The 25,434-nt window shown below is 41.3% G+C and overlaps 1 protein-coding gene across 1 annotated transcript in view; it reads left to right on the top strand.

Moving 5' to 3' along the window:
• Positions 1–25,434, top strand: part of KLHL4 (kelch like family member 4) — a 344,793-nt gene that overhangs the window by 260,970 nt on the left and 58,389 nt on the right. Inside the window, exons 3-4 of the mRNA XM_030209452.1 lie at positions 3,319–3,455; positions 18,034–18,230. Of these exons, the coding sequence (XP_030065312.1) occupies positions 3,319–3,455; positions 18,034–18,230 (334 nt within the window). The remainder of the gene's footprint in view (positions 1–3,318; positions 3,456–18,033; positions 18,231–25,434) is intronic.

Below are 25,434 nucleotides of genomic sequence, written 5' to 3' on the forward strand. Positions count from 1 at the left end.
ACAGATGAGTGATTTATAATCATGGTAAAAATCTAATAGCAATATGATATTCCTGGCTATGATTTAATTTTTGAAAATGGTTTATTGGTACATGAGTCATATAGCCTTTTGCTTTAAATTTAAAATGGCTCAAGGAACAATTTCATACTTACAAGATAATCCAGATGTTTGCTATCTTACAGGAAATACATTTCTCATATATTTAATATGTATCTAAGGAAAACATTCCTAGTTGTGGCAATGAGTACTGTATGAAATTATGAAGAACTGTAAGGTTATTACAACTCAAAAAATATTCAGGACAATATACAGCGTGTGGGAGGCAGGCCAGCTAAGTCTCACGATCGGTGCTGAGCCCAGATATTCAATGCCCAGCTGTTTCTAGAGACCGGCATTGAATATCTGAGTTCTTTTTTTTTTTTTTTTCAGCCAGTTTAAACTCAACTGGCCAAGTTAATATTCAGTGCTGGCCAGTTAAATTTATAGAGGCCAAAGATAGGACTGCTATTTAGGTGGTCCTATTTGGCCGCTAAACTTAGCTGATGATGCCCTGAATATTCATGGCTAGCTGGTTATATCGTATGATATAGTTGGTTAGCCCATTGGTTCCCAAACCTGGTCCTGGAGGCACCCCAGCAAGTCAGGGTTTTAGGATATCCACGATGAATATTCATGAGAGAAGTTTGCATTCACTGCCTCCACTGCATGCAAATATCTCTCATGAATATTCATTGTAGATATCCTGAAAAACCTGACTGGCTGAGGTGCCTCCACAACCAGGTTTGGGAAACACTGGGTTAGCCGCTATGCTCTAAGCAGTAATATTCAGCAGAGAAAAATGGCTATCTCATGCTAATATTAGCGCTTAGCCAGCTTTAGGCAATTTAGGTAGCCAGAAGCCATTCCTGGCCAATTAAATAGTTTTAAATATCAGTTGGTAGTATATATAGTTGTGAGCTCTACCCATGCTTTACACAGCTCCACCCTCATAAATACCTACCACCACCCACTGACTTAGCGGTAAGGTCTCACAGTCACATGTTAACCGGGCGGTAATCGACAGAATGCGTACACTGCCAATTACTGCCCAGTTAGCGCCACACGTTGTAAAATAAAAAAATATTTTCCGGCACGTGTATCGGACACGTGTAAAAAATGAAATTAATGCCCGGGCCATGCGGTAGCCGGGTAGTAGTTCCAAACTGGTGTGTGTTGGATGTGCATAGGAGCCTACACAGCTTAGTAAAACAAACACTGCTCTTAAAATGTTTAAACCTTGTTTATTTCTGACAGCCCAGCTATATCTTTTTTGAGATGCAGTGACCAGAATTGCACACAGTAAACCTTACTGTAAACTACTACTACTACTACTATTTATCATTTCTATAGTGCTACAAGGCATACGCAGTGCTGTACATAAGTAATGCCACACTGGGAATAGACCAAGGGTCCATCGAGCCCTGCATCTTGTCCACGAAAGCGGCCAATCCAGGCCAAGGGCACCTGGCAAGCTTTCCAAACGTACTAACATTCTATACATGTTATTCCTGGAATTGTGGATTTTTCCCAAGTCCATTTAGTAGTGGTTTATGGACTTGTCCTTTAGGAAACCGTCTAACCCCTTTTTAAACTCTGCCAAGCTAACCGCCTTCACCATGTTCTCCGGCAATGAATTCCAGAGTTTAATTATGCGTTGGGTGAAGAAAAATTTTCTCTGATTTGTTTTAAATTTACTACACTGTAGTTTCATCGCATGCCCCCTAGTCCTAGTATTTTTGGAAAGCGTGAACAGACGCTTCACATCCACCTGTTCCACTCCACTCATTATTTTATACGCCTCTATCATGTCTCCCCTCAGCCGTCTCTTCTCCAAACTGAAAAGCCCTAGCCTCCTTAGTCTTTCTTCATAGGGAAGTCGTCCCATCCCTGCCATACACCATACACCATACTGTAAGCCTCTGTTATTGTAACTAGGGGTCTTTTACTAAGCTGTGTTAGATGGTAATGCACACCTAATGTAACACAAAAATCGTAACGTGAGACTTGCTAAAGCATCCCGTGTTAGTTGTGGCATTTGCGTGTGTTAACCATGTACTAATTATTTTGGGGGAATTTTTATGAGGAGGTGTGTTAGGGATAGAGAATGGGCATTCTTGTGGCAACCGGTTAGTGCATCAATATTACCACGCGCTAACTGTTTAGCACACGGTTCACATAAGAACTCTTACCACCACCTAAATAGGAGGTAGTAAGTACTTGCACAGTCATTTTTCAAAATGGACACATGCTAATGAAAATATTAGCACACGACCATCAATGAAAATAATAGAAAAAAAGCCTTTTTGCTGGCCATGGTAAAAATGGCATTAGCACGCAGGAAAGACTCATTTAAGGGATTCAGCTCTTAAAAGGAGCTTAGCAGCTTGAAACACTGGCTAAAAATAAAGAACAGTGTTTGTATTCTTAACCCACCACGACAGAGAAGCTAGTGAACAATATACATGGCATTATACTTACTTAGAAATACATATGCTAATTCTAGTGATATAAAACAACTCAATGGAATGCCAGAAGATGAGGTCCACCCATGTGGGAGGAGTCTCAGTACTCATGCCAAGGTAAATTCTTACTGCAGCTTTGTAAAAGGACCTGTAGGTCTCCTTGCATAAAATTGGACCTGTGCAATAGCATGAGTTTTTGGTAAAATAAAACATCTTAGCAGTAGACTATGTTGATAACTTTCCTCCAAATAAGGATTGAAAATTATCATTTTGCCCAATTTGTACATTGAAAAATATTTTCTGTAACTTCATTTATTTGGACAAGGGAATTTTGTTACCTATTTTGACAATAATAATTCAAATTGATCTTGTGTTGTCAACCAAATAGAGGCATAGTTAAGGCCTGATTTACTAAGGTTTATCCGGTCTAGTCTTAGAAAAGCAAACCCTTAAATATTAACTTGCTTTTCTATATTGCATTGTCTCATAATATTCAGTTCTTCTATCAATTTACTCTTCTTTTACATAAAAATTATGTTTAAACCTGAAGGGCCCTATGTAATCTCCGACATGCTACAATAACTAAGCTGTGCTAGCATCTGCCATACTCTAATGCTGACACAACCCATTCACTTTGAATAGGCTGCGTTGATATTGCTTCGCGGCAGCTGTTAGCCCAGCTTAGTAAACAGGGGGGCAAGTTTCCATTTTTTCTTCAAAATTATCATGTCTTCTCAAAATGTTATGAAGCACCATTTCCATGCCTCCAAACCAAACTATAACCTCATTCAGGATTTCTTAATGTTTATTTTTCCAGGTTGGTCCTAAGTGCCGTGTCTGATTATTTTGCTGCAATGTTTACGAGTGATGTGCGTGAGGCAAAAGAAGGGGAGATCAAAATGGAAGGAGTAGATCCTGATGCTCTTAAAGCACTGGTGCACTATGCTTATACCGGTAATTTCTAGTCTTTTCCAATTCTTAAAAGAAAAAACACAAATCTTTAAATGGAAAGTCCCTGTTCCATCTCTACTTTCACATTTATGATTCTAAGTCAGGTTTGTCCAACCTTTTTCTATCAGGGGCCACATTTTATATGTTGTAACATGTGGAGGGCCAAAACATGCACCATTGTATTTTGCCTCATATTTCATCAAATAGTGGCAAAATACAACAGTGCATTGTCCCCGTCCCAACCTTCACTTGGTCTCTCTGAGGTATCCCCTAGCCTTTGCCCACTCTTTCTCATGTACCCCCCTTCCCCAGTCTTCACCCAGTCTCTTTACCTCACCTGGCTTCAACTGCAGAAGAAACAGTGGGATTCCTGCTTCCCCACCGTGACACAGCTCCCTGCTACTTGGGCCTGTGGTGATAGAAGTTCGGGTTGGTCTCGTGAGACTTGAAACCGCAAGACCAACCTGAACTTCTGGCCCCAAGTGACTCAAGCTTACAGAGACCTGAGTTGTAGTGAGGAAGCAGAAATCTCACTATAAGCATCACAAGAATAGCAAAGCCTCCAAGGGTCAGAAGAAAGAACTTGGTGGGCCAGATTCTGGCCCTAGGGTCATAGGTCGGACAAGCCTGTTCTAAGTAGTGATTGCTTATATTATGAGCTTGGTCATCCCATTTTTTATTCTTTCCTCATCTACAGTAGTTACAAATTTTGATTTAACCATTTAATCCAATCCTGAATAATATTTTTGTACTAGCAACCATGGTAACATGACACTTTTGTGTTAAAGGTTGAGGGATACCCTGTGTAAAAACTCAGGACTGGTGAAAGCAAACACCTTTCTGCAAACCTAGCACGTATGTTTAATTCATGCATAGTTTCCATAGAGAGCATTTTAGTCCATCGATGCATTTTTACTTTACAGTCCATCATGACCAGAGAAGCCCTGGACTATATTTAGATTTGTGAGAATGAACTGAGTGTTATTAATTTTTGGATTGATGTTTCATAAAGGAAAAAAATAATACCATTAGTCCTACTTCATATTTTCTTATTCAGATGTATTGATGTACACCATATTTAAAATGAAACAATATATAACTTGTAAGAATGAACTGTACATGCTTGTGTGAATTAATAAGAATTACTATCCAATTGAGAATGAAATAATAGGACCATCTCATCCTATCCTATTCAGAAGGTTTTATATAGTTTCATGAGCTGAATCCTATTTTTCCTAACTAGCTCTGAGGAAGCATCTGCCTACAAGAACCAAAAATCCCACTCTGTACACATTGGTCAGTAGTCAAAGAACAGCAATTCAGACCACAGTAAAGTGGTTGTGAGCTTGTCATGATTAAGTTTAAGCATATTTTTCTTTCATTTTTAATTGGAACCCTGGCCAATTCAGCTATTGAAAAATAATTATTCTGCAATAATATACATCTTAAATACGAATAAAATGAAGCTATGATCCCTTCAGATACGTAGACCAGGCACATAGCCAGACCTTGAATTATAGGTGGGCCTGAGCCCAAAGTGGGGGGAAGGCACAAACGTTTGCTCTGCCCTGCCCTCTGAAACCTCATAAACCTGAGCTGATGGGGATCCCCAAGCCCCACCAGCAGAAGTACTTCACCATGCAAAGCCTGGCAGCACTTTTCCTGTGCCATGCTGGCCATCCCCACACATGGACTAATGGGACAAAGTCAACATGGATTAAGTGAAGGGAAGTCTTGCCTCACCAATCTGCTGCATTTCTTTGAAGGAATAAACAAACATGTGGACAAAGGTGAGCCGGTTGATATTGTGTTGTCTAGATTTTCAGAAGGCGTTTGATAAAGTCCCTCATGAAAGACTACAGAGGAAATTAGAGGGACATGGGATCAGAGGTAGTGTCTTACTGTGGATTAAAAACTGGTTGAAAGATAGGAAACAGAGAGAGTAGGATTAAAAGGTCAAAATTCGCAATGGAGAAGGGTAGTTAGTGGGGTCCCTCAGGGATCTGTGCTGGGACCTCTGCTTTTTAACATATTCATAAATGACCTTGAGATGGGGATAACTAGTGAGGTAATCAAATTTGCTGATGCCACAAAGTTATTCAAAATCGTCAAGTCGCAGGAAGATTGTAAAAAACTACAAGAGGACCTTACGAGACTGGGAGACTGGGCATCTAAATGGCAGATGACATTTAATGTGAACAAGTGCAAAGTGATGCATGTGGGAAAGAGGAACCCAAACTATAACTATGTCATGCAAGGTTCAGCGTTGGAAGTCACGGACCAAGAAAGGGATCTAGGTGTCGTCATTGAAGATACATTGAAAACTTCTGCTCAATGTGCTGCTGCGGCTAGGAAAGCAAATATAATGTTGGGTATCATTTGGAAAGGGATTGAAAACAAAAATAAGGATATTATTCTGCCATTGTATCGCTCCATGGTGCGACCGCACCTCGAGTATTGTGTTCAATTCTGGTCACCGCACCTCAAAAAAGATATTGTGGAATAAAATGGGCCCTGCTGCAGATAACTCGAGCTAAGCTTGTAAACAGGGGGGTAAATGGGAGTTGAGGAGAGACAAAATGAAATGGCAGTTTATGTGATGTTATTAGTCTTTACTTGACAAAATATTAAACAGGTATTTTTTTAATAGAGTCAGACAGCGAAGAGAACTTCTCAGACTTGTGAAGAAACTAATGGGTTGTAGAAAAGGTTCTTTTTTACTCTAGTGATAAATAAGATCCACCATCTCCAGATATCTCTGAGGTCATCCCTGGATATTGTGTGTATGTGTGTGTGGGGTGGGGGGGGGGGGGGGAGAGGGTAGAAGGATTCCTAACCACAGTTCCAGTAGTTGACATCTTTCCAGATGGTTTCTGCTTGCCTCCCTAGACCCTTATCCTTTGGGTGCCATTAGGATGGGTAAATCTTCTTTTCAAATATTATGTACATTAATTAATTGTCTTTGGAGGCAGGAATGATGCCCCAAAATCTGAAGAGGTCCATTACATGTGCTGTATTAAAATCTGCTTTGGACTTTAAATCAACATCCTCCCATCATTGGTATCCAATCTGTCTTTTATCAAGACTATTGACTCTATTGTGCTTAACAGATTACGGGAATATGTTAAGGATACCAGAACATTGGATGAAGGACAGTCAGGAATCAAGAAGATGTATAGTACTGAGATGCTTTTGGTCTCCATGCTGGATATGTTTTATCAGGGACTAGATCCAGAGAAATATGGACATATATGAAGGGGCATTTTTAAAATGACATCTACATTAGTACATAAGTAATACCATACTGGGAAAGACCAAAGGTCCATCGAGCCCAGCATCCTGTTTCCAACAGTGGCCAATCCAGGTCACAAATACCCGGCAAGATCCCAAAAATGTACAAAACATTTTATACTGCTTATCCCAGAAATAGTGGATTTTCCCCAAGTTCATTTAATAACGGTCTATGGACTTTTCCTTTAGGAAGCTGTCCAAACTTTTTTAAACTCCGCTAAGCTAACCGCCTTTACCACATTCTCTGGCAACGAATTCCAGAGTTTAATTACACGTTGAGTGAAGAAACATTTTCTCCGATTCGTTTTAAATTTACTACATTGTAGCTTCATCACATGCCCCTTAGTCCTAGTATTTTTGGAAAGTGTGAACAGACGCTTCACATCTACCCGTTCAACTCCACTCATTATTTTATAGACCTCTATCATATCTGCCCTCAGCTGCCTTTTCTCCAAGCTGAAGAGCCCTAGCCACTTTAGCCTTTCCTCATATGAAAGTCATCCCATCCCCTTTATTATTTTCACCGCTGTTCTCTGCACCTTTTCTAATTACACTCACATCTTTTATGAGATGCGGCGACCAGAATTGAACACAATACTCGAGGTGCAGTCGCATCATGGAGCGATACAAAGGCATTATAACATCCTCATTTTTGTATTCCATTCCTTTCCTAATAACACCTAACATTCTATGTGCTTTCTTAGCCGCAGCAGCACACTGAGCAGAAGGTTTCAACGTATCATCAACGATGACACCTAGATCCCTTTCTTGGTCTGTGACTCCTAACATGGAACCTTGCAAGATGTAGCTATAATTCAGACTCCTCTTTCCAACATGCATCACTTTGCACTTGCTCACATTGAACGTCATCTGCCATTTAGACGCTCAGTCTCCCAGTCTCGTAAGGTCCTCTGTTAATTTTTCATAATCCTCCCACGATTTAATGACTGAATAACTTTGTGTCATCAGCACAAATTTTTAGACGTTTTGCTAAAAATGTCCAAAAATCAAGTGGTGAACATGGCCATTTTCGAATTTGTTTCAAAAATTGTCAATGCCTATACATTTTGTAGACATTTTGTGTTCAGTGCATTTTACTTTTGTGACCATTTTTTTGAAAAACAAAAAGGTCCAAGGGAAAAACGCATAAAAATAAGCCATTGGGATGTCTGGGAGTCCAGCATTCTTAGTAGACTAGCACCATAGACATCCCTTCAGAACAGTGGAGCACCCTATGGGGGCACTGCAGTGAACTTCATATAAAAGGCCCCAGGTATATATCATACCATTACCCCACTTATATTGTATGATGAGCCCTCCAAAACCTACCAAAAACCTACAGTACCCAACTGTACACCACTATAATAGCCCTTATGGCTGCAGGTGTTACCTATACATGGGTACAATAGATTTTTGGTAGGTTTGGAGGGCTCACACTTTCCACCACAAGTGGGATATGGTCCTGGGTTCCCTTCTCTACACTGCACTTTACTACCCACTAGCATTGGAGCCGACTCTGTGGGTGCTGTGGGTGCTTGAGCACCCCCAATATTGAGAAAATTCCATGTATGTGTCCAGGGAGGGGTCATTTCCATTGGGCTTAGCACCCCCAATAATTTTGAAAAGTTGGCTCCTATGCCCACTAGGCTACTCCAGGGACCTGCTTGCTACTCTGAAGCTGTTTTTTTCACATCTTTATTTTTATTTATTTATTGCATTTGTATCCCACATTTTCCCACCTTTTTGCAGGCTCAATGTGGCTTACAATACATCATGAGTGATGGAATTGTATAAGAAATTAGACATTTGGTATTACAGAAGGATCTTGGGTAACATGGTAATGATAAAGCATGATATTAGTGTGGCAAGTAAATATTGCAAGACAGTTCTGAATATGTGTGTAGAGTTGGGGGGTCAGAGGGGAGTAAGGGGGGTCACACCTTAATCCCTTCAGGGGTCATCTGGTCATTTAGGGCAACTTTTTGTGACTTAGACATGGTTGAAACAGGTCTATACCACAATGTCTAACTTTTAGCCTTGGATGTTTTTGCTTTATTCCACGCCCAGCACACCCCAACACGTCCCCTTGTGATTTGGATGCACTGTAGATGAACTGAATAGGAAAATTTCTTTTAAAATGGGTTTCAAGAATAGTGATTTGGACATTTAGGTAAAAAGAAAAGTCCATCTGCCACTTTGTGCCGCTTTTTGGATGTTTTTCAGTTTCAAAAATGAGTTTATTTCTTTATAGTAATGTTTATACACAACGTTTTCCCCTAGCGTAACCCTAGTAGCGCTCTAGAAACGTTAAGTAGTAGTAGTAGTACCCCTCCAATGACAGTTTACAAACCAGGCCCCAGCACAACAAGCCCTTCCCCTTTCCTAAACTTCACCTTTCTGAAATAAAATCCTACGCCCTCCACAACCTACCCCTCATCTCCCACCCTTGGATCCTTCCTCTTGGGATTTACCCACGGTCATCACTAGTGAGACAGTGGGTCCCCACCTGTATCAGCGCCTTAATCTAAAATTGTACTGACTACCCCTGGTGGTAGTCTTGTGGTACTATCGCTAGGAGTCATCCTTCCATATACATATGATTTTTCCAAAGGCTTATTTTTTGGCACAGTAGATAGTAGAGCAAGCTCACACCACTGTCTATTGCACTGAAAACCCCACATTAGCTGCTTAACATAGCTTAGTAAAAGGACCCCATAAATACAATGAATTAAATTATATAAAGCCACTTATTATTTCTGTATTTCATGAAAATCAGCCCATAAAACATTTTGGGGTTTGTTTACTAAGCCACGCTAGCTGCTGTCTCAGCGCTAACGCCAGCAGAGCCCATTCACTTTGAATGGGCACTGCCGGCATTAGCACCAGGACAGTGGCTGGTACGGCTTAGTAAACAGGAGCATTTGGTTCATGTAGAATTTAACTTTAATAAGAAATTGCTTCATTAATCATTTCAAAATTAAGATAAATGCTTTCAAAAAGCTTGCTGAGATTGCAAAAAAGAAAAAAAGAAGAAAATATATTTAAAAAAATAAAAGTTACAGTGGATTGAAAAGAATTTAAGTTACTCTTGGGCCCTTTTAAATTTGGTCTTCTATTAGTATTCATGTAGGGTGTTTGCAGGAGAAAATCTCCTTTCGTTTGATTAATTAACACTGGTTAGCTTCATAGTATAGTTTTTCGAGATAATTGCCACATATAAAAGAACAGGAAACAGCATAATAGTATTCCTAGCAAAATTATTAGCAGAAGTAACAGCAATTTACTCAACATCAGTGTTTTTAAAATGGAATCAGACTGAGGGGGTCATTATCAAGGTACAGTAAAAGGTAGATTTTTACTACACTTTGATTTATCATGGAAGCCTTTCAAAAGGCTCTTAAAACTTAGGGGTCTGTTTACTATGCCGCGTTAGCAGCTGTCCCTGAGCTAATGTCAGCAGAGCCCATTCACTTTGAATGGGCTCTGTTGGCATTAGCGCCAGGACAGCAACTAGCGCAGCTTAGTAAACAGGAGCATTACTTTTTCAAAGAAACATTTTTGTGGGACTATTTGTAAATGGTATATAACTGTTTTAGAGGGTCCTTTTACTAAGCCACAGTAAAAAGTGACCTGCGGTAGTGTGGGTGCATGTTTTGGGCGCACGCTGAGCCATTTTTCAACTGAAGCTGGGGAAAAGGTCACTTTTAATGGGCCGGAAAATTAGCATACACTGAAATTAAAACTAGCACATGCCTATTTACGACCTGAGCCCTTACCACCACCTATTGACCTAGTGATAAGGGCTCATGCATTACCTGCGTGCTAATCATGCAGTGCATGTCAACTGCTGATTACCGCCGGGAATGCCCTCTGTGGCAGAAAATAATTTTATACCGCAGGAGTTCGGCATGTGCCAAACTCAGAATTACTGCCAGGCACATGCGCTAGCCCAGCGATAGTACCGATTTGACAAGTGCGACCCACATGTTAGCCCTCCTGCGCCTTTGTAAAAGGGCCCCTTAATTCTTTATGTAAGTGATGGAGTACTGTACTTCTCCTAGAGTGTAGGATATGTATTACTGTGATCCATTTAGAATCCATTTGGAATGCAGCAGAATAAAAGAATTGTTTAATATAACATAACATAACCTGCAGGATCTCAGTGTCACAAGTTGCTAATGCCTTGCTGTTTCTGTTACAAGAGTTTTTTCTTGGATTGTAAATGTGAAATTGTTATATATTAAAAAAATGTTGCTGACTCCCAAGGAATAAGACTAATGCTGCTCATGAGCCACCTTGCCAGCAGAATTATTCCATTGGCCTGAAAGCATAGGGTCCCCAAGACATGGGGTTATTTTACCAGCTATATCATGACTTGTGGTGTGAACCTGAATCATTTGCATGTTTTGCATCTCATTACTATGTAACATGGAGTGACTTAATTATCTCTGCTTTATGACACTGCACCTGGCATTAGGGCCCTTTAACACACGTTAGAGGGCAAATATTGTGGGTTAGTCCCTAATACAGCTTGATAGCTTCCCCACCACCACCACCACCACCGTGAACTTGATTTATATAAAATATTTTTGGCTTCTAGAGGGCACAAAGAACAGTTATGGTCTGACCTTAAGCGGGTTATCAAATAAATCAAACTTTGAAACCTTGAATATCCAAGTAGTATACTTTTATGATCGCTATTAGAGAGCACATAAATAATTATTGCAATTATTAACTTCATGAGTGGCATATTTATTTGTGACATTTATAGCCCACATTTTCCCTGCATTTCGAGTTCAATGTGGCTAACAGGCAAAGAGAAATCAAAACACATATAATACATAATTCATAAACATTGCTATTCATGATGAAGAAAGAAGATTGAAAACCACAGATACACAATCTCAGAAAAATTAGGACAGGCAATGGGGAAGGGAAGCAAGGAGGAAACACAAAGAAAGTCATCAAGCTGGAGAAAATTATGACTTATAATCTATTAGCAGAAATTGTTTGAAGAGAAAGGACTTCATAAATTTGCGGAAAAGTAAGATATTGTGCTGAGATCGTACCATTTCCGATGAGGAATTCCACCACTTAACACCCTGATAAGTAAAATTAGCAGAATGGATTGACTAGTACACTACTTTCTTACAGCTCGGAAAATGGAGAAGTAAGTAACCTCTAGCTCCAAAGACTGCATTGCATGATGGGTGATTAATAAGGGGCTACATGTAGTCTGGGGCAGTATCATATAATATCTGAAATATAAGAGCACAGAGTTTGAAAATAATCCTGGTCTTAATGGGAAGTCAGTGTAATTGAATCAGCAGTGGAGTGGCTCTGAGAAAACACGGCACATGCAGAACAAATCTGGCCACAGTATTTTGGGCAACTTGCAATTTCTTTAACAAACATTCATTGCAGCCTGCATAAATGGATTTACAATAGTCAAACTCAGACAGGACAAGAGATTGTACAAGGAATCAGAAAATGTCAACAGGGATGAAAGACAGAACCTGTCTCAGTTTCCAAAGGAACTAAAAGATTTGGTGATAACAAAGGAAACCTGAGGTTCAAAGGTGAGGTGACGATCTATAACAGTGATGGCAAACCTTTCAGAGACTTAGAGGCTCATTTTCAAAGCACTTAGCCTCCCAAAGTTCCATAGAAACCTATGGAACTTAGCCTCCCAAAGTGCTTTGAAAATATGCCTCCAAGTGCACAAACAGCATCCAAAATCTAATTATTTATCGCTAAGTGCCAACAGGGCAATTTAACCTGAATAACAGGTGTCGGTACTCATTATGGGAGGGGTCACATTTGACTCCACCCCTATGATAGCCACACCCCTTACACCAGCCATGGCGCATATAAACAGACATCATTGAAAATATTATACTAGTATAGGAGAAAAAAATAACATAATTTCATTATAAATGATTTGATTTCATTATAAATCATTTCTGTAAGCTGTTACAGCTCCAGTATACCCAGTGCAAAATAAGAAGCAGATGTAAATTCTCAAATTGGACATATTCCAAACACATAAATTGAAAATAAAATGATTTTTTTCTGCCTTTGTTGTCTGGTGATTTTGTTTTTCTATCCATATTGGTCCGAGTCTCTGATTCTGCTGCTCTCTATCTGTTCTCTTAACTCCGTTTCCAGGGCTTCCTTTCCATTTATTTCTTTACTTTCCTCCTTTCTTCTTCATTTCGTGCCCTCCATCCATAAGTAAAAGCTAGGTCCTCCTCTGTGGAATTGACTGGAGCAGGTATAATGTGGATCCAGCTTTTGCCTATTTTCTCCATCCATGTGCAGTTTTTCTCCTCCCTGCCCTCCCCTCCATCCACCCATGTCCAGCCACCCTCCTCTCCCCCCTGCCCTCCCCTCCAGCCACCCTCCTCTCCCCCTCCCTCCCAGCACCAGGCATCCCACCCAGCACCCCTCCCACCCAGCATCAAGCACCAGGCACACCTCCCTCCCACCCAGCACCAGGCACCAAACATCCCTCCCTCACTCCCACCCAGCATCAAGCACCAGGCATCCCTCCTCCCTCCCTCCCACCCAGTACCAGGCATCCCATCCAGCACCAGGCACCAAGCACCCCTCCCTCCCTCCCACCCAGCATCAAGCACCAGGCATCCCTCCCTCCCACCCAGCATCAGGCATCAGGCCTTCCTCCCTCCCTCCCACCCAGAATCAGGCTTTCTTCCCTCCCTCCCTCTGAGCACCAGGTCGCCCGCCCGCCCCCCTCCGAAATTTAAAACTCATACCTGCGCGGGGATAAGGCGGTGTTGGCAGCGACAGCAGCAGTGAAAAGTGTGCTAGCTCGGCACGCCTTCAGCCTTCCCTTCTGTCTCTCAAGCTCTGGTCCCGCCCTTGCAGAAACAGGAAATGAGGGCGGGACCAGATCTTGAGAGACAGAAGGGAAGGCTGAAGGTGCACCGAGCCAGCCCAGCACGCTTTTCACTGCTGCTGTCGCTGCCGACACCGCCTTAACCCCGAGCAGGTATGAGTTTTAAATTTCGGAGGGGGGGGGGCGGGGGCGGGAACTGGCTGAGGCGACAGCGCGTGTGCCAGCAGAGCGGGCTCTGCATGCCCTTTCTGGCACGCGTGCCATAGGTTCGCCATCACTGATCTATAATAACCCCTAGTATTCTGAGAGTGGTATCCAAGGAATATGAAGTGCGGTCAATGGTAAAACTACTATAAAAATAATGATCAAATGGATTCATGATAACTAAGAATTTAGCTTTCTCCTGATTTAATTTTAGCCTAAATTCTGAACCCACGACTGCACTGAATCCAGGCCACGTTTCATTTTATTAAGGATCTCATGAATGCCACTCTTAAAAGGGATATAAATAGTGACATTGTCTGCATAAATAAAAGGATGAAAGCCCAAGGATTCAAGCCTCCATCCTAAAGGAGCCACCATAGCATTAAACAGAATTGGGGACAAAGGAGAACCCTATGGCACTCCACAATCAGGAGACCAAAGTAAAGAAAAGGAACCCAACATTTTCATCCTGTAAGATCAAAATTTTAGGAAGCCCTAGAACCACATCAGGACTTTTCCGCAAAGCCAAAACTGGTCCAGTAAATTTAAAGGCAGATCATGATTTACTAGATCAAATGCACTGGACATATCAAATTGCATCACAAGAATCTTATTAACTATATTAACCTCTCTCCTGAAGATAGAAATTAAGATAGTAAGGACAGTCTCTGTGCTATAACATGGTCTGAAACCAGATTGAGGTCTGTGAAATAGGTGAAAAGTGAACAGATAATCAGTAAGCTGGGTCACTACAATTCCTTTCATCACCTTGACAAGCAGCAGAATGGAAGCGACTGGTCTACAATTAATAATATCACTTAGGGCCTCTTTTACCAAACTGCAGCAAAACGGGGCCTGTGTTGGCGTTAGTGCGCGTTTTTGATTTGCGCTGAGGCCTCTTTTTACCGCATTGGTTAAAAGGTAGGTCTTTCTTTTTTTGAGGAAATGGCCGTAAGGTCTCCAGTGCTAACCCAGCGGTAACCGGGCAGTGCGTGGCACTGCCCAATTACTGCCAGGTACACACCGGTGCTACAAAAATAAATATATTTTTATAACGCCAGATATGACGGCACGCTGGGGGTAGGAGCTACCGTTAGACTGCTGTGGTAGCCCAGCCGTACATTTTAGTGAGCAGTAAGCCTGCGTTGGGCGTACCGCTGCTTTGTAAAAGGGGCCCTTAATGAGCCCAAGGTTTTCTTAGGTATAGCCAATGTTGACTATTTTTTAACTCCAGTGGAGGAGTAGCCTAATGGTTAGAGAGTAGGTTGGGAACCAATGAAGCCCAATTCAAATTCCACTGCAGGCCCTTGTGACCTTGGGTAAGTCATATAATCGTCCACTGCCTGAGGTACAAACTTAGAATATGAGCTCTCTGAGAATAAAAAAAAATACTTACCATCAAGGCCAACCTTAAGCAAGTGCAACAACGGTGTCTGCAAAGGGCCCTGTGCTTAACTGAGTCAGCTTTGCCACTGGCAGCTGACCAAAAGTTAAAGCCGTGTCCTTCTCTCTCCCTCTCATCCTCCTTGGAAATTGTGCTCCTCAGCACTGATGCTCTATACTCCTCCCACCACACTGCCAGCAAGATTAAAGAATTCTGTTTAAATAAATAAATAAATAAATCCCTGGGTGGGTGAGTGGGCACCAAACTGGTCTGCATAGGGCTCTGCAATTGCTAAGGCCAGTCCTGCCTACTGTACCTGAATGTAACTTGCCTTGAGCTACAACTGAAAAAGGCATGAGCCAAATCCTAATAATAATTGATTTAGATTCTACCTAAGGACTTGGGACTCACTGAGATATCTACTCAACTATATATGCTAATGCAAGTGAGGTCGAGTTTTGCAAAAATAATGGGATTATTGTCTTTTAAACTTAAAAATTTTCAATATGTAAAGCTATTTATCTGGATAGTGCATGCTGCTCTCCAGATAAACAGGGATGACCGAGGCCAATTGGTTCATTTTGGCTGCTGAAAATTATCACTGGTTGCCCTGTGGCTGTCCAGATAGTGCCAGGACAGTCCAGAGGCAGAACTGAGGCTGAGCTGTGAGTTACCAGATTAGTGGCAAAATGTAGTCCACAATAGCTGTGTTTAGCATGCTGTCAATAGTTTTAATCCTTCAAACACTGTTGTGATTAGATTCTCTTGGTGGAGAAATGGGCATCTAAGACCAGCCATTTAAAGCTATGCTAGTATTCTGTAAAAAGCTTGGTGAACATGAAGCCTTTTGTAATATATATATGAACACTGCTGAAAATGCTTCTACATTTGGCTCCATGTACAAAAGAAAAGCCCATTTTATAAAGAAGACTTAAAAAAAAAAAAAAAGCAACATCACTAATGGGTATTCCTTGGGATTCTGTACATCGTGCTGAGATTTCTGAGCGGAAATCAAAGCGTATTCCATAACAATGCGTATAATTTAGGGCCCTGTTTACTAATCCGTGCTAAGGATGCACTAGTATTTTTAGCACGTGCTAAATGTTGTCACACATAGGAACATATGGGCGACTCTAGTGTTTAGCTTGCACTAAAAATGCTAGTGCACTTTAGTAAACAAGGCCCTTAATTAGTTAACAAGCTAATCAGCGCTAATAATTGGATGTTAAGCAATTATTATCACTAATTGACATTAATTAGAACTTATGCGCACTACTGTCTAAGCGCATTTTGTAATATGATGCACATAAATGTCACATAGTTGAAAAGTGGGTGCGGTTATGGATGTGGAATGGGTGGGTCATGGTCATTTCTAAAATTTATGGGGGTCATTTACAAAGGTTTGGTAGCATTTTTAATATGCGCTAAAAGCTAGAGATGCCCATAGGCATCTCTATCATTTAGGGTGTTGTTATGGGAGCCACTGTAGTTCCCATGATAGCATGTTTATATATGAACCAGTTAGAAGAACAATTGATATATAAGTCTAAATATTTTGAGGGAGTGGTGACCTGGTTGAGATATATCAACGACATATTAATGATCTGGAATGGTTCTGAGATTGAATTACAAGAGTTTCTGATGTATCTTAATACGATTAGCACACATATTAAATTTGTGCATTGTAAGGGTGATCAGAATATTAACTTCTTGGATGTTAACATCAGTTTAGATAGGGGTCAATTTATTACAAAAGCATAACGTAAAAATACAGATAGAAATACTATACTACACTATCGTAGTCATCACCCGCAAGCGTTGAAAAATAGCATCCCTGCTAGTCAATTGCTACGTATCAGACGTTTATGCAGTTCCCGTGAGGAGTTTAAATGTCAGGCTGTACAGATGGTAGATAGATTTACCCAGTGGGGTTATCCCCGTAAGGTGCTAAGGAAAGCCACTAAAAGTTACCGGCCGACTACCACATGGCTCTTGCAGTAATTTCATTTTTGGCATGTATCTGATACGCATGTCTGAAATTTTTTTCCGGACGCGTGTAACAGACGCGCGCAGATCATCACCATCCGGATTCTTTACCACTAGGTCAATGGCTGGTGGTAAGGTCTCAGACCCAAAATGGGTGCGCGGCAATTTTGATTTTGCACACGTCCATTTTTGGCCTCCCCACAAAAAAAGGCCTTTTTCACAGGTGCACTGAAAAATGGATTGGCGCACACCCAAAACCCCGCACCTACACTACCGCAAGCCATTTTTTCAGCGTGCCTTTGTAAAAGGACCCCTTAATCAAAAGTTCTGTCAAGCCTCTACTTAAAGAATATACTCCAAGCAGGAATACTGGGAAAGAAATTTAGGTCTCCATTTACAAAGCGGTACTACCAATCAGCGAATGCTGAATGCAAAGAAGCCCATGGGAATTGAATGGGCTTTTCCACATTCAGCGCACATTAATCGGTAGCACCGCTTTATAAAAGAAGCCCTTAATCTCTGAATTAAGTGATGAAAAATAGCAGGTACTAGATTGCTGTAAAAAATAACAAAATATAAGTACACTTTTTTTTCATAAAGCGTATACCTGGAGTGTGAAAATTAAATACAGATTTCCAGCTGAGAAAATCTTAGTGGGCGGCTACTCTGAATGGTAGAAAACTGCTGACCATAAAAAAAGAAAATCCATCCATCACTGCTAAGGTATTATTAGAGAATCAGTGAAAAGAATTTATTGAAAAGCAAACCCATTGCTGTAACATGAGCAAGCTGGAAAATAAACTTTTTAAGCTCTGATGTTCACTTTAACTTTCTTCCTGTATTTTGTAAACTCATAGGTGTCTTAGAATTAAAAGAGGATACTATAGAAAGTTTGCTGGCTGCAGCTTGTCTACTCCAGCTTTCTCAAGTTATCGAGGTGTGTTGCAACTTTCTTATGAAGCAGCTGCACCCCTCCAACTGCCTAGGAATTCGATCCTTCGGAGACGCTCAGGGTTGTACGGATCTTCTGAGAGTGGCACATAGTTATACCATGGTAAGATCATTGATTCAGCTTAATTTTATTGTAATAAGATTTTTTTGTTAATGTACCTACCTTTTCTTTCTTAGATAAAGCACCCTGTACTATTATTTCATCAGTTGACAATTAGCAACCTCAGTTCACTACACAAATTGCTACTGGATTTTTGCATTCGGAGGTTCAAAGCTATATTTTCTAGTTGAGAGAACATCAACAGGAAATTTTTCAAAGGGCATCTTCACAAATCCTCACTAAGGGGCCCTTTTTTAAAGCTCCAGAAAAAAAGTGACTTTAGCACGCTCTTATGTGGGTCTTTCCTGCTCTTTAAGGGGTCCTTTTACTAAGCTGAATTAAAAAGGCCCTGCAGTAGCAGTGGGGGGCACTTTTTACCGCAGCCAGTAAAATGCACCCCAAAAATGGCCACACAGTAAGATAATTCTTAACTTGTAGTCATGTGGCATGGAGCACTTACCACCACCTATTGAGGTGGTGGTAAGGGCTCTTGGGATAACCAGGAGCATGCGGTGATGCCCAATTACTGCCAGTTTACCATCGTGCTAGAAAAAAATTAAAAATTTCCGGATCACCAGAAATGGCACACGCTCGACTCAGAACTACTGCCAAGTGGCCACGTTCGGCCAGTAGTAGTTCAGATTCAGTATGTGGTAAGCCCACGTTGGGCTTACCACCACTTTGTAAAAGACCCCCTGAGACTAATTTTTGCCATGGCCAGAAAATGGTTGATTTTCCATTTTCCGATTTAATGGCCATGTCATGTGTTAATGTTGCCATTAGTGTGTAAGCCCTGACCACCACCTAATTTGTAGGCAGTAAGGGCTCACATGCTAATCCCGCACTAATCAGCCCACGGACACACACTTTTGGTTAAAAAAATACAAAACTAATTTTAGCATATGGGTAGCACGTGCACATTTGCAACTTAATGTGGGAAGCCTCAGCAATCCCCATGGTACACCGTTTTAAACTACGGTGAACTTGCGATAGTGCTTACCACAGCATGGTAAAAGGGCCCCTGTGCTCTCCAAATGACCAAGATAAAGTGCAGGTTTGGAAACACAGAGGCAAATTTGAGGGTGGGACAAAATTAAGTCAAAACCAAAACTGTAAAAAGACTGACAGTTATTGAGCTTATACAGTTTTAAAAACAGATGTTTTAAAAACAGACTCCGCCCAATATATAAAATCATTTAACTGGCCAGGAACAGCTCCAGGCCTGTTAAACGGCACTTCATCGGCTATCCGTCAAAATTCAGTGGGAGCTAATCGGTTACCTCCCACTGAATATTGATGGTTAATTCTTAGCGGATAGCCAGTTGTATCGTGCGATAGAACCGACTATCTGCTGATAGTGGAGTGGAGGAGTGGCCTAGTGGTTAGGGTGGTGGACTTTGTTCCTGGGGAACTGAGGAACTGAGTTCAATTCCCGGCACAGGCAGCTTCTTGTGACTCTGGGCAAATCACTTAACCCTTCATTGCCTACCGCATTGAGCCTGCCATGAGTGGGAAAGTGTGGGGTACAAATGTAACAAAAAAAAAAAATATTCAGTGCATCGCTGGCTAAGTTTGGCAGTCAAATTTGGCTGCCAAAATAGCAGGAATATCGTTGGCCTGTTTAATCTTAACCGAACGGTGCTGAATTAAGCTTGACTGCATAAATTTAAATCAGCTAAAAAGAACCCCGGATATTCAATGCCGGTCACTGGAAAAGACCCGACATTGAATATCCAGGCTCAGTGCCAACCGTGGGAGACAGCCCAGCTACCTGTCATGGTCTGAATATCAAACCTACTTAATTTTGCTTTAGTCAAAAGAAATACCACATGGAGTTGCAATTCCACGAGAGCCAGCAGTAAAAATGCCAGTATGACAACCAGGATAACATTTATTAGCACATCATCCGAATGTAGCCACATTTTGGAATCCTCCTGCATCAAGGGTAGAAAATTTTGGACAAAATGGCAGTGCTGTGCTGACTATATAGGACTTGCTGACTGACAATCTTCTAATGTCAAGTAGTACACAGCATGACTTCACAGAGTTAAAAAGACAAAATCTGTCTGTAATCTCAGAAAGATGTTTTAAAAGTGGAAATGCTACTGGAAGGGATGAAATTTGTTTGAAAGGCCTATGCTTAGGACAACCAGTAAAACTGTGAAATGCTGTCTTTTAAAATATATTCTTGGGTTTTTTTTTCCATATGTAGCTCCATTCTCTAAGGGGCCCTTCTATAAAGGTGCGCTGAAAAATTGACTGTGGCAGCGTAGACGCATATTTTGAGCAAGTGCAGAATAATTTTTCAGCGCACCTGTAAAAAATGCCTTTTAAATTTTTTTTTCCGAAAATGGACATGCAACAAAATGAAAATTGCTGCGTGTCCATTGTGGGCCTGAGACCTTACTACCAGCCATTGACCTAATGGTAAAATCTCACGTGGTAACCGGGCGGTAATGACCTACACATGTCAAATGCCAATTGGCGTGCTCCCAATATGAGCGTCCAAAAATAAAAATTATTTTTCGGACACGCATATTGGACGCGCGCTAAAAATTAAATTAGCGCCAGAGCCACATGCTAGCCGGACGGTAACTCTATTTTGGCATGTGTTGGGTGCTTACGCATTGATGCTTACACACTGCAGGCCAATTTTTGACTCATCTTAGTAAAGGGACCCCTAAGTTTGGCGGTTAAATTAGGCCCAACAAACAATTATTCCAGGGGAATATTGCCTAAGATTAGAGTAACTTTGTGAATGAGCACCCTTGATGTTGCAAAGGCATGTACATTTGAACTAGCAGTGTGTTATTTGGTTAAATTAGGCCGCCAAAATACCTGGAATATCTTTGGTAGGTTTAATTTATCTGGCCAGTGCTGAATATCAACTTGGCCGGTTAAATTTAAACTGGCCAAAAAACACCTGGATATTCAATGTCGGTCACCGGAAATGCCTGGCTTTGAATATCTGGGCTCAGCACTGACTGCGGGAGTCAGCGAGTTGAATATCAGGCCAGTCCCATTGTCAAACCACTAACCAATGTAGTGAACGTTTTACAAGTATCATGGGCCTATTGCTGCCATCTTTGGAAGTAATAATGTCATAGGAAACAGTGCAAGAGCTTGAGTATCTAATAAAACCAACTGAGAAAATGCAGGCAAATGTTCAATAGATGCTAAGATAGTTGGTTATGTGAGTGTTCTTTCAACAAACCTAGTATAAATTATATATCACTTCAGTTTGAGAAACAGTATAACTTAATTTTCATATTAAATTACCACATATTAGCAATGCATAGCTTGTATTTGCATCAAGCAATATTAAAAGCACAACCTGCGCTAAGTTAAAGCACTGTGAACCAAAACAGCTAAACAGTATGTTTACTTAACTTGTCAGCAAAATTGCAAACACAATCATGCTGAATAAAAACATTGCAAACACAAGTGGTCAGCTTATAAGGAAACACCTGTATCTGGTGTCTAGACAGCTCAAATAAAAACAGACCAAGCTGAACATGCATGATGGAAAATGGTAAAGGACAGAACCAGTGGTTCTATCAATGAAATAGTACATATTAAAACTATTCACCCAAAAATTATGAACAAAAAAATGTGTGTTACTCCCCCAAATTAAGGTAGTCAATAGTATTCCTAAACTGTGGAAAAATCCATTTTTAAATCCGATGCTGACCTGGGAGCCAGCAAAGGAGAATCACTGTTGTTTGGGCCCACTAAAGCTACAAATTATGACCTCTAGTGTGAGTCCTGGGGGGGGGTGGGGGTGGAGACAGGGGTAGAGTTTTTATGTCAGAGGGTGGGCCTATCCAAGAGGGAGTATGGTTATTAAGTTGAGGGCCCTGGCTGGTGGGAGGGGAGGGATGATAGTTTTGATATGGGTGTGGAAGGTTACTACATCTGGTGATTGGGGTGTGGAGGCAGTGTATTTTGGTGACTGGGGTGCGGGGAGCACTGTATTTGGTGGTTGAGATGCGGGGTGGTCATTGAGTAGTGTCAGGGGCTGTGGAATATACAGTGCTAACAGGTTTTACCAAACGTCACTCATGGGTGGGGGAGGGATGTGGAAGGGGGAAGAGAATGCAGCATGCTGCGCTACTGAACTGCCTGGTAATAAATACATATGCACTTATCAGCTCCTCTTGAGGTGGCAGTAAGTTTGGCTGCACTACTGGCAATCCTGATAGCCAACACACGGCCTACTCTGGTGTTAGGTGGTTAATGTGGGATTTTTACTGTAACAGCTGCCTTTTTAGCGTAGAAGACAGTAGTGTGGGTCCAGTATACCATTTACTGCACAGCAAATCCCGTGTTAGCTGTTCATGTAGCTGTGATATTTGTTTTATAAGATAAAGGAATTGAGTTTTTGTAAACCTCCCTGAACTCAGGTGGTCAGGAGGGTATACATCACATAAATAAAGTAAATATGTTGTGCTATTTCTCTTTTGTGTGGTTTCAATGCTACCTACGAACTATATTGTAGAACAAACTTTACTGCAGATTACAGCTAACATTTATCGGCTCATTTTGAAAACACACAGACTTGCAAAGTTACATAGATTACTGCAGCATTTTTGAAAGAGAAAAACATATAGGTGACACCTGCAGCTATAAGAGCTATTGTAGTGGTGTACAGTTGGGTACAGTAGGTTTTTGTTGGGTTTTGGAGGGCTCACTATACACGGTGAGATGTGCATCTGGGAGCTAGTAGGTGAAGTCCACTGCAGTGCTCCCTAGGTTCCCCACTGCTCTGCTGGGATTGCTGTGTGGCCTGTCTACTAAGAATACTGGATCTTCCAACATCCCAATGACTTGATTTTGTGTATTTATCACTTGAATGTTTTGGTTTTTTTTTTCGAAAATGGACCAAAAAGATAAACACACAGGGCACAAAAACATCTAGCAAGTAGCCATTAAAAAAAAAAAGATGTTATGCTGTTTCAAAAATTGCTATATTCACTAGTCAGATTCTGGAAATTTTGAGCAAAACAGACATAGACATCATATCGAAAATGCCCCTCCCAGTAACTTTGTGAATGAGCACCCTTGATGTTGCAAAGGCATGTACATTTGAACTAGCAGTGTGTAATTGGCATTCAATCCCATCTGATTACTTTGTTGTGGATTTTGCATGTCGCCCAATGAAAAGGAATTTATAATTGACTGGCATTCACTGTAAATTATTATTATTATTAGCATTTGTATAGCGCTACCAGATGCACGCAGTGCTGAACACCTGACATAGAGAGAGACAGTCCCTGCTCAATAGAGCTTACAATCTAAAGTAATACAGACAGACAAGACAATAAGGGCAAGTACTGGGTGAGAAGGAACAAGGGGAGGCAAATGAGTAGTGGCTAGGAGCCAAAAGCAGCAGTGAAAAGGTGGGTTTTCAGCATAGATTTGAAAATAGGTAGAGATGGAGCAAGACATACAGGCTCAGGAAATTTATTCCAGGCATTAGGTGCCGCGAGAGAAAAGGAACGAAGCCTGGAGTTAGCAGTGGAGGAGAAGGGGGACAACAAGAGAGACTTGTCCAGTGAGTGGAGATCACAGGGAGGAATGCAGGGAGAGATGAGAGTGGAGAGGTAGTGGGGGTCTGCAGAATGGATTCATTTAAAGGTCAGTAAGAGACATTTGAACTGTATACGGAAGCGGACAGGGAGCCAGTGAAGCAACTTGAGGAGTGGGCTAGTGTGGGTATAACGATTTTGGCGGAAAATAAGCCGTGCTGCAGAATTTTGGACAGATTGGAGAGGAGAGAGATGACTGAGCGGAAGACCAGTAAGAAGTAAATTGCAATAATCCAAGCGAGAGGTGACAAGGGTGTGGATAAGGGTTTTGTCAGAGTATTCAGAAAGGAAGGGGCAAATTTTGTTAATGTTGTAGATAAAGAAACGACAGGTTTTGGTGATCTGTTGAATATGTGCAGAGAAGGAGAGAGAGGAATCAAAGATGACACCAAGATTACGAGCCGAGGAGACAGGGAGGATGTGAGAGCCATTAACAGAGACAGAGAATGGGGGAAGAGGGGAGGTGGGCCTAGAGGGAAAAATGAGAAGTTCAGTTTTAGTCATGTTTAGCTTCAGATGGCGAAGAGACATCCAAGTAGCAATGTCAGACAAGCAGGATGAAATTTTGTCCTAGATTAAGGTTGAGATTTCAGGGGTGGAGATGTAGATCTGAGAATCATCCACGTAAAGATGGTACTGAAAGCCGTGGGATGAAATCAGGGTACCAAGGGAAGAGGTATAGATGGAGAAGAGGAGGGGTCTAAGGACAGAACCCTGAGGCACACCAACTGTAAGCGGGATGGAAGTTGAAGAGGAACCGCCAGAGTGAACACTGAAAAAGCGACGTGAGAGGTAGGAGGAGAACCAGGAAAGAACAGGACCCTGGAATCCAATCGAGGATAGCGTATCTAGGAGTATGGTGTGGTCAACAGTGTCGAAAGCAGCAGATAGGTCAAGAAGGATAAGGGTAGAGTAGAGACCTCTGGATTTAGCCAGCAGCAGGTTATTAGAGACTTTGATAAATGCAGTTTCAGTAGAATGAAGTGGGCGGAAACCAGATTGGAGTGGGTCAAGAATAGGATGAAAAGAAAGAAAGTCAAGACAACGGCGGTGAGCGACGCATTCAAGTAATTTGGAGAGGAAAGGGAGAAGGGAGATGTGGCGATAGTTGGAGGGACAGGTAGGGTCAAGTGAGAGTTTTTTTAAGGAGTGGAGTGACAACAGCATGTTTGAAGGCCGTAGGAACAGTTGCAGTGGAGAGTGAAAGATTAGGGATGTGGCGGATGACAGGAATCATTTCTCGCTGATTGTCGTGGGCATCCATGACAGCATAACAAATCAAGCTTGCCTCAGTCATATTATCACGTGCTATAGTTCTTCTTTAGTGTCCATTCTGTAAGGATCACAATGAGATGTTTAATAAAAACAGATTGCTTTTGTGTAGTAATTCATGAATAATGTATTGAATATTGATAGCATCAGAGATGAGGTGCATGGTGCTTGAAACAGGATCAAATGTATTCTGCTTATAAACCACAAATACATTTCCAAGTCTGCTTTCTAACACACAAATGAATATGTATATGCTAATAATGCACAAGTTTGCAAATAAGTTTAAGGTGATTCAAATTTAAAGAATTTGCTTTTTCAAGAAGAGATGAGGAAAGGGGAAGAGATTT

Source organism: Microcaecilia unicolor, chromosome 7, assembly GCF_901765095.1.
Source record: "Microcaecilia unicolor chromosome 7, aMicUni1.1, whole genome shotgun sequence".
NCBI classification, from domain to species: Eukaryota; Metazoa; Chordata; class Amphibia; order Gymnophiona; family Siphonopidae; genus Microcaecilia; species Microcaecilia unicolor.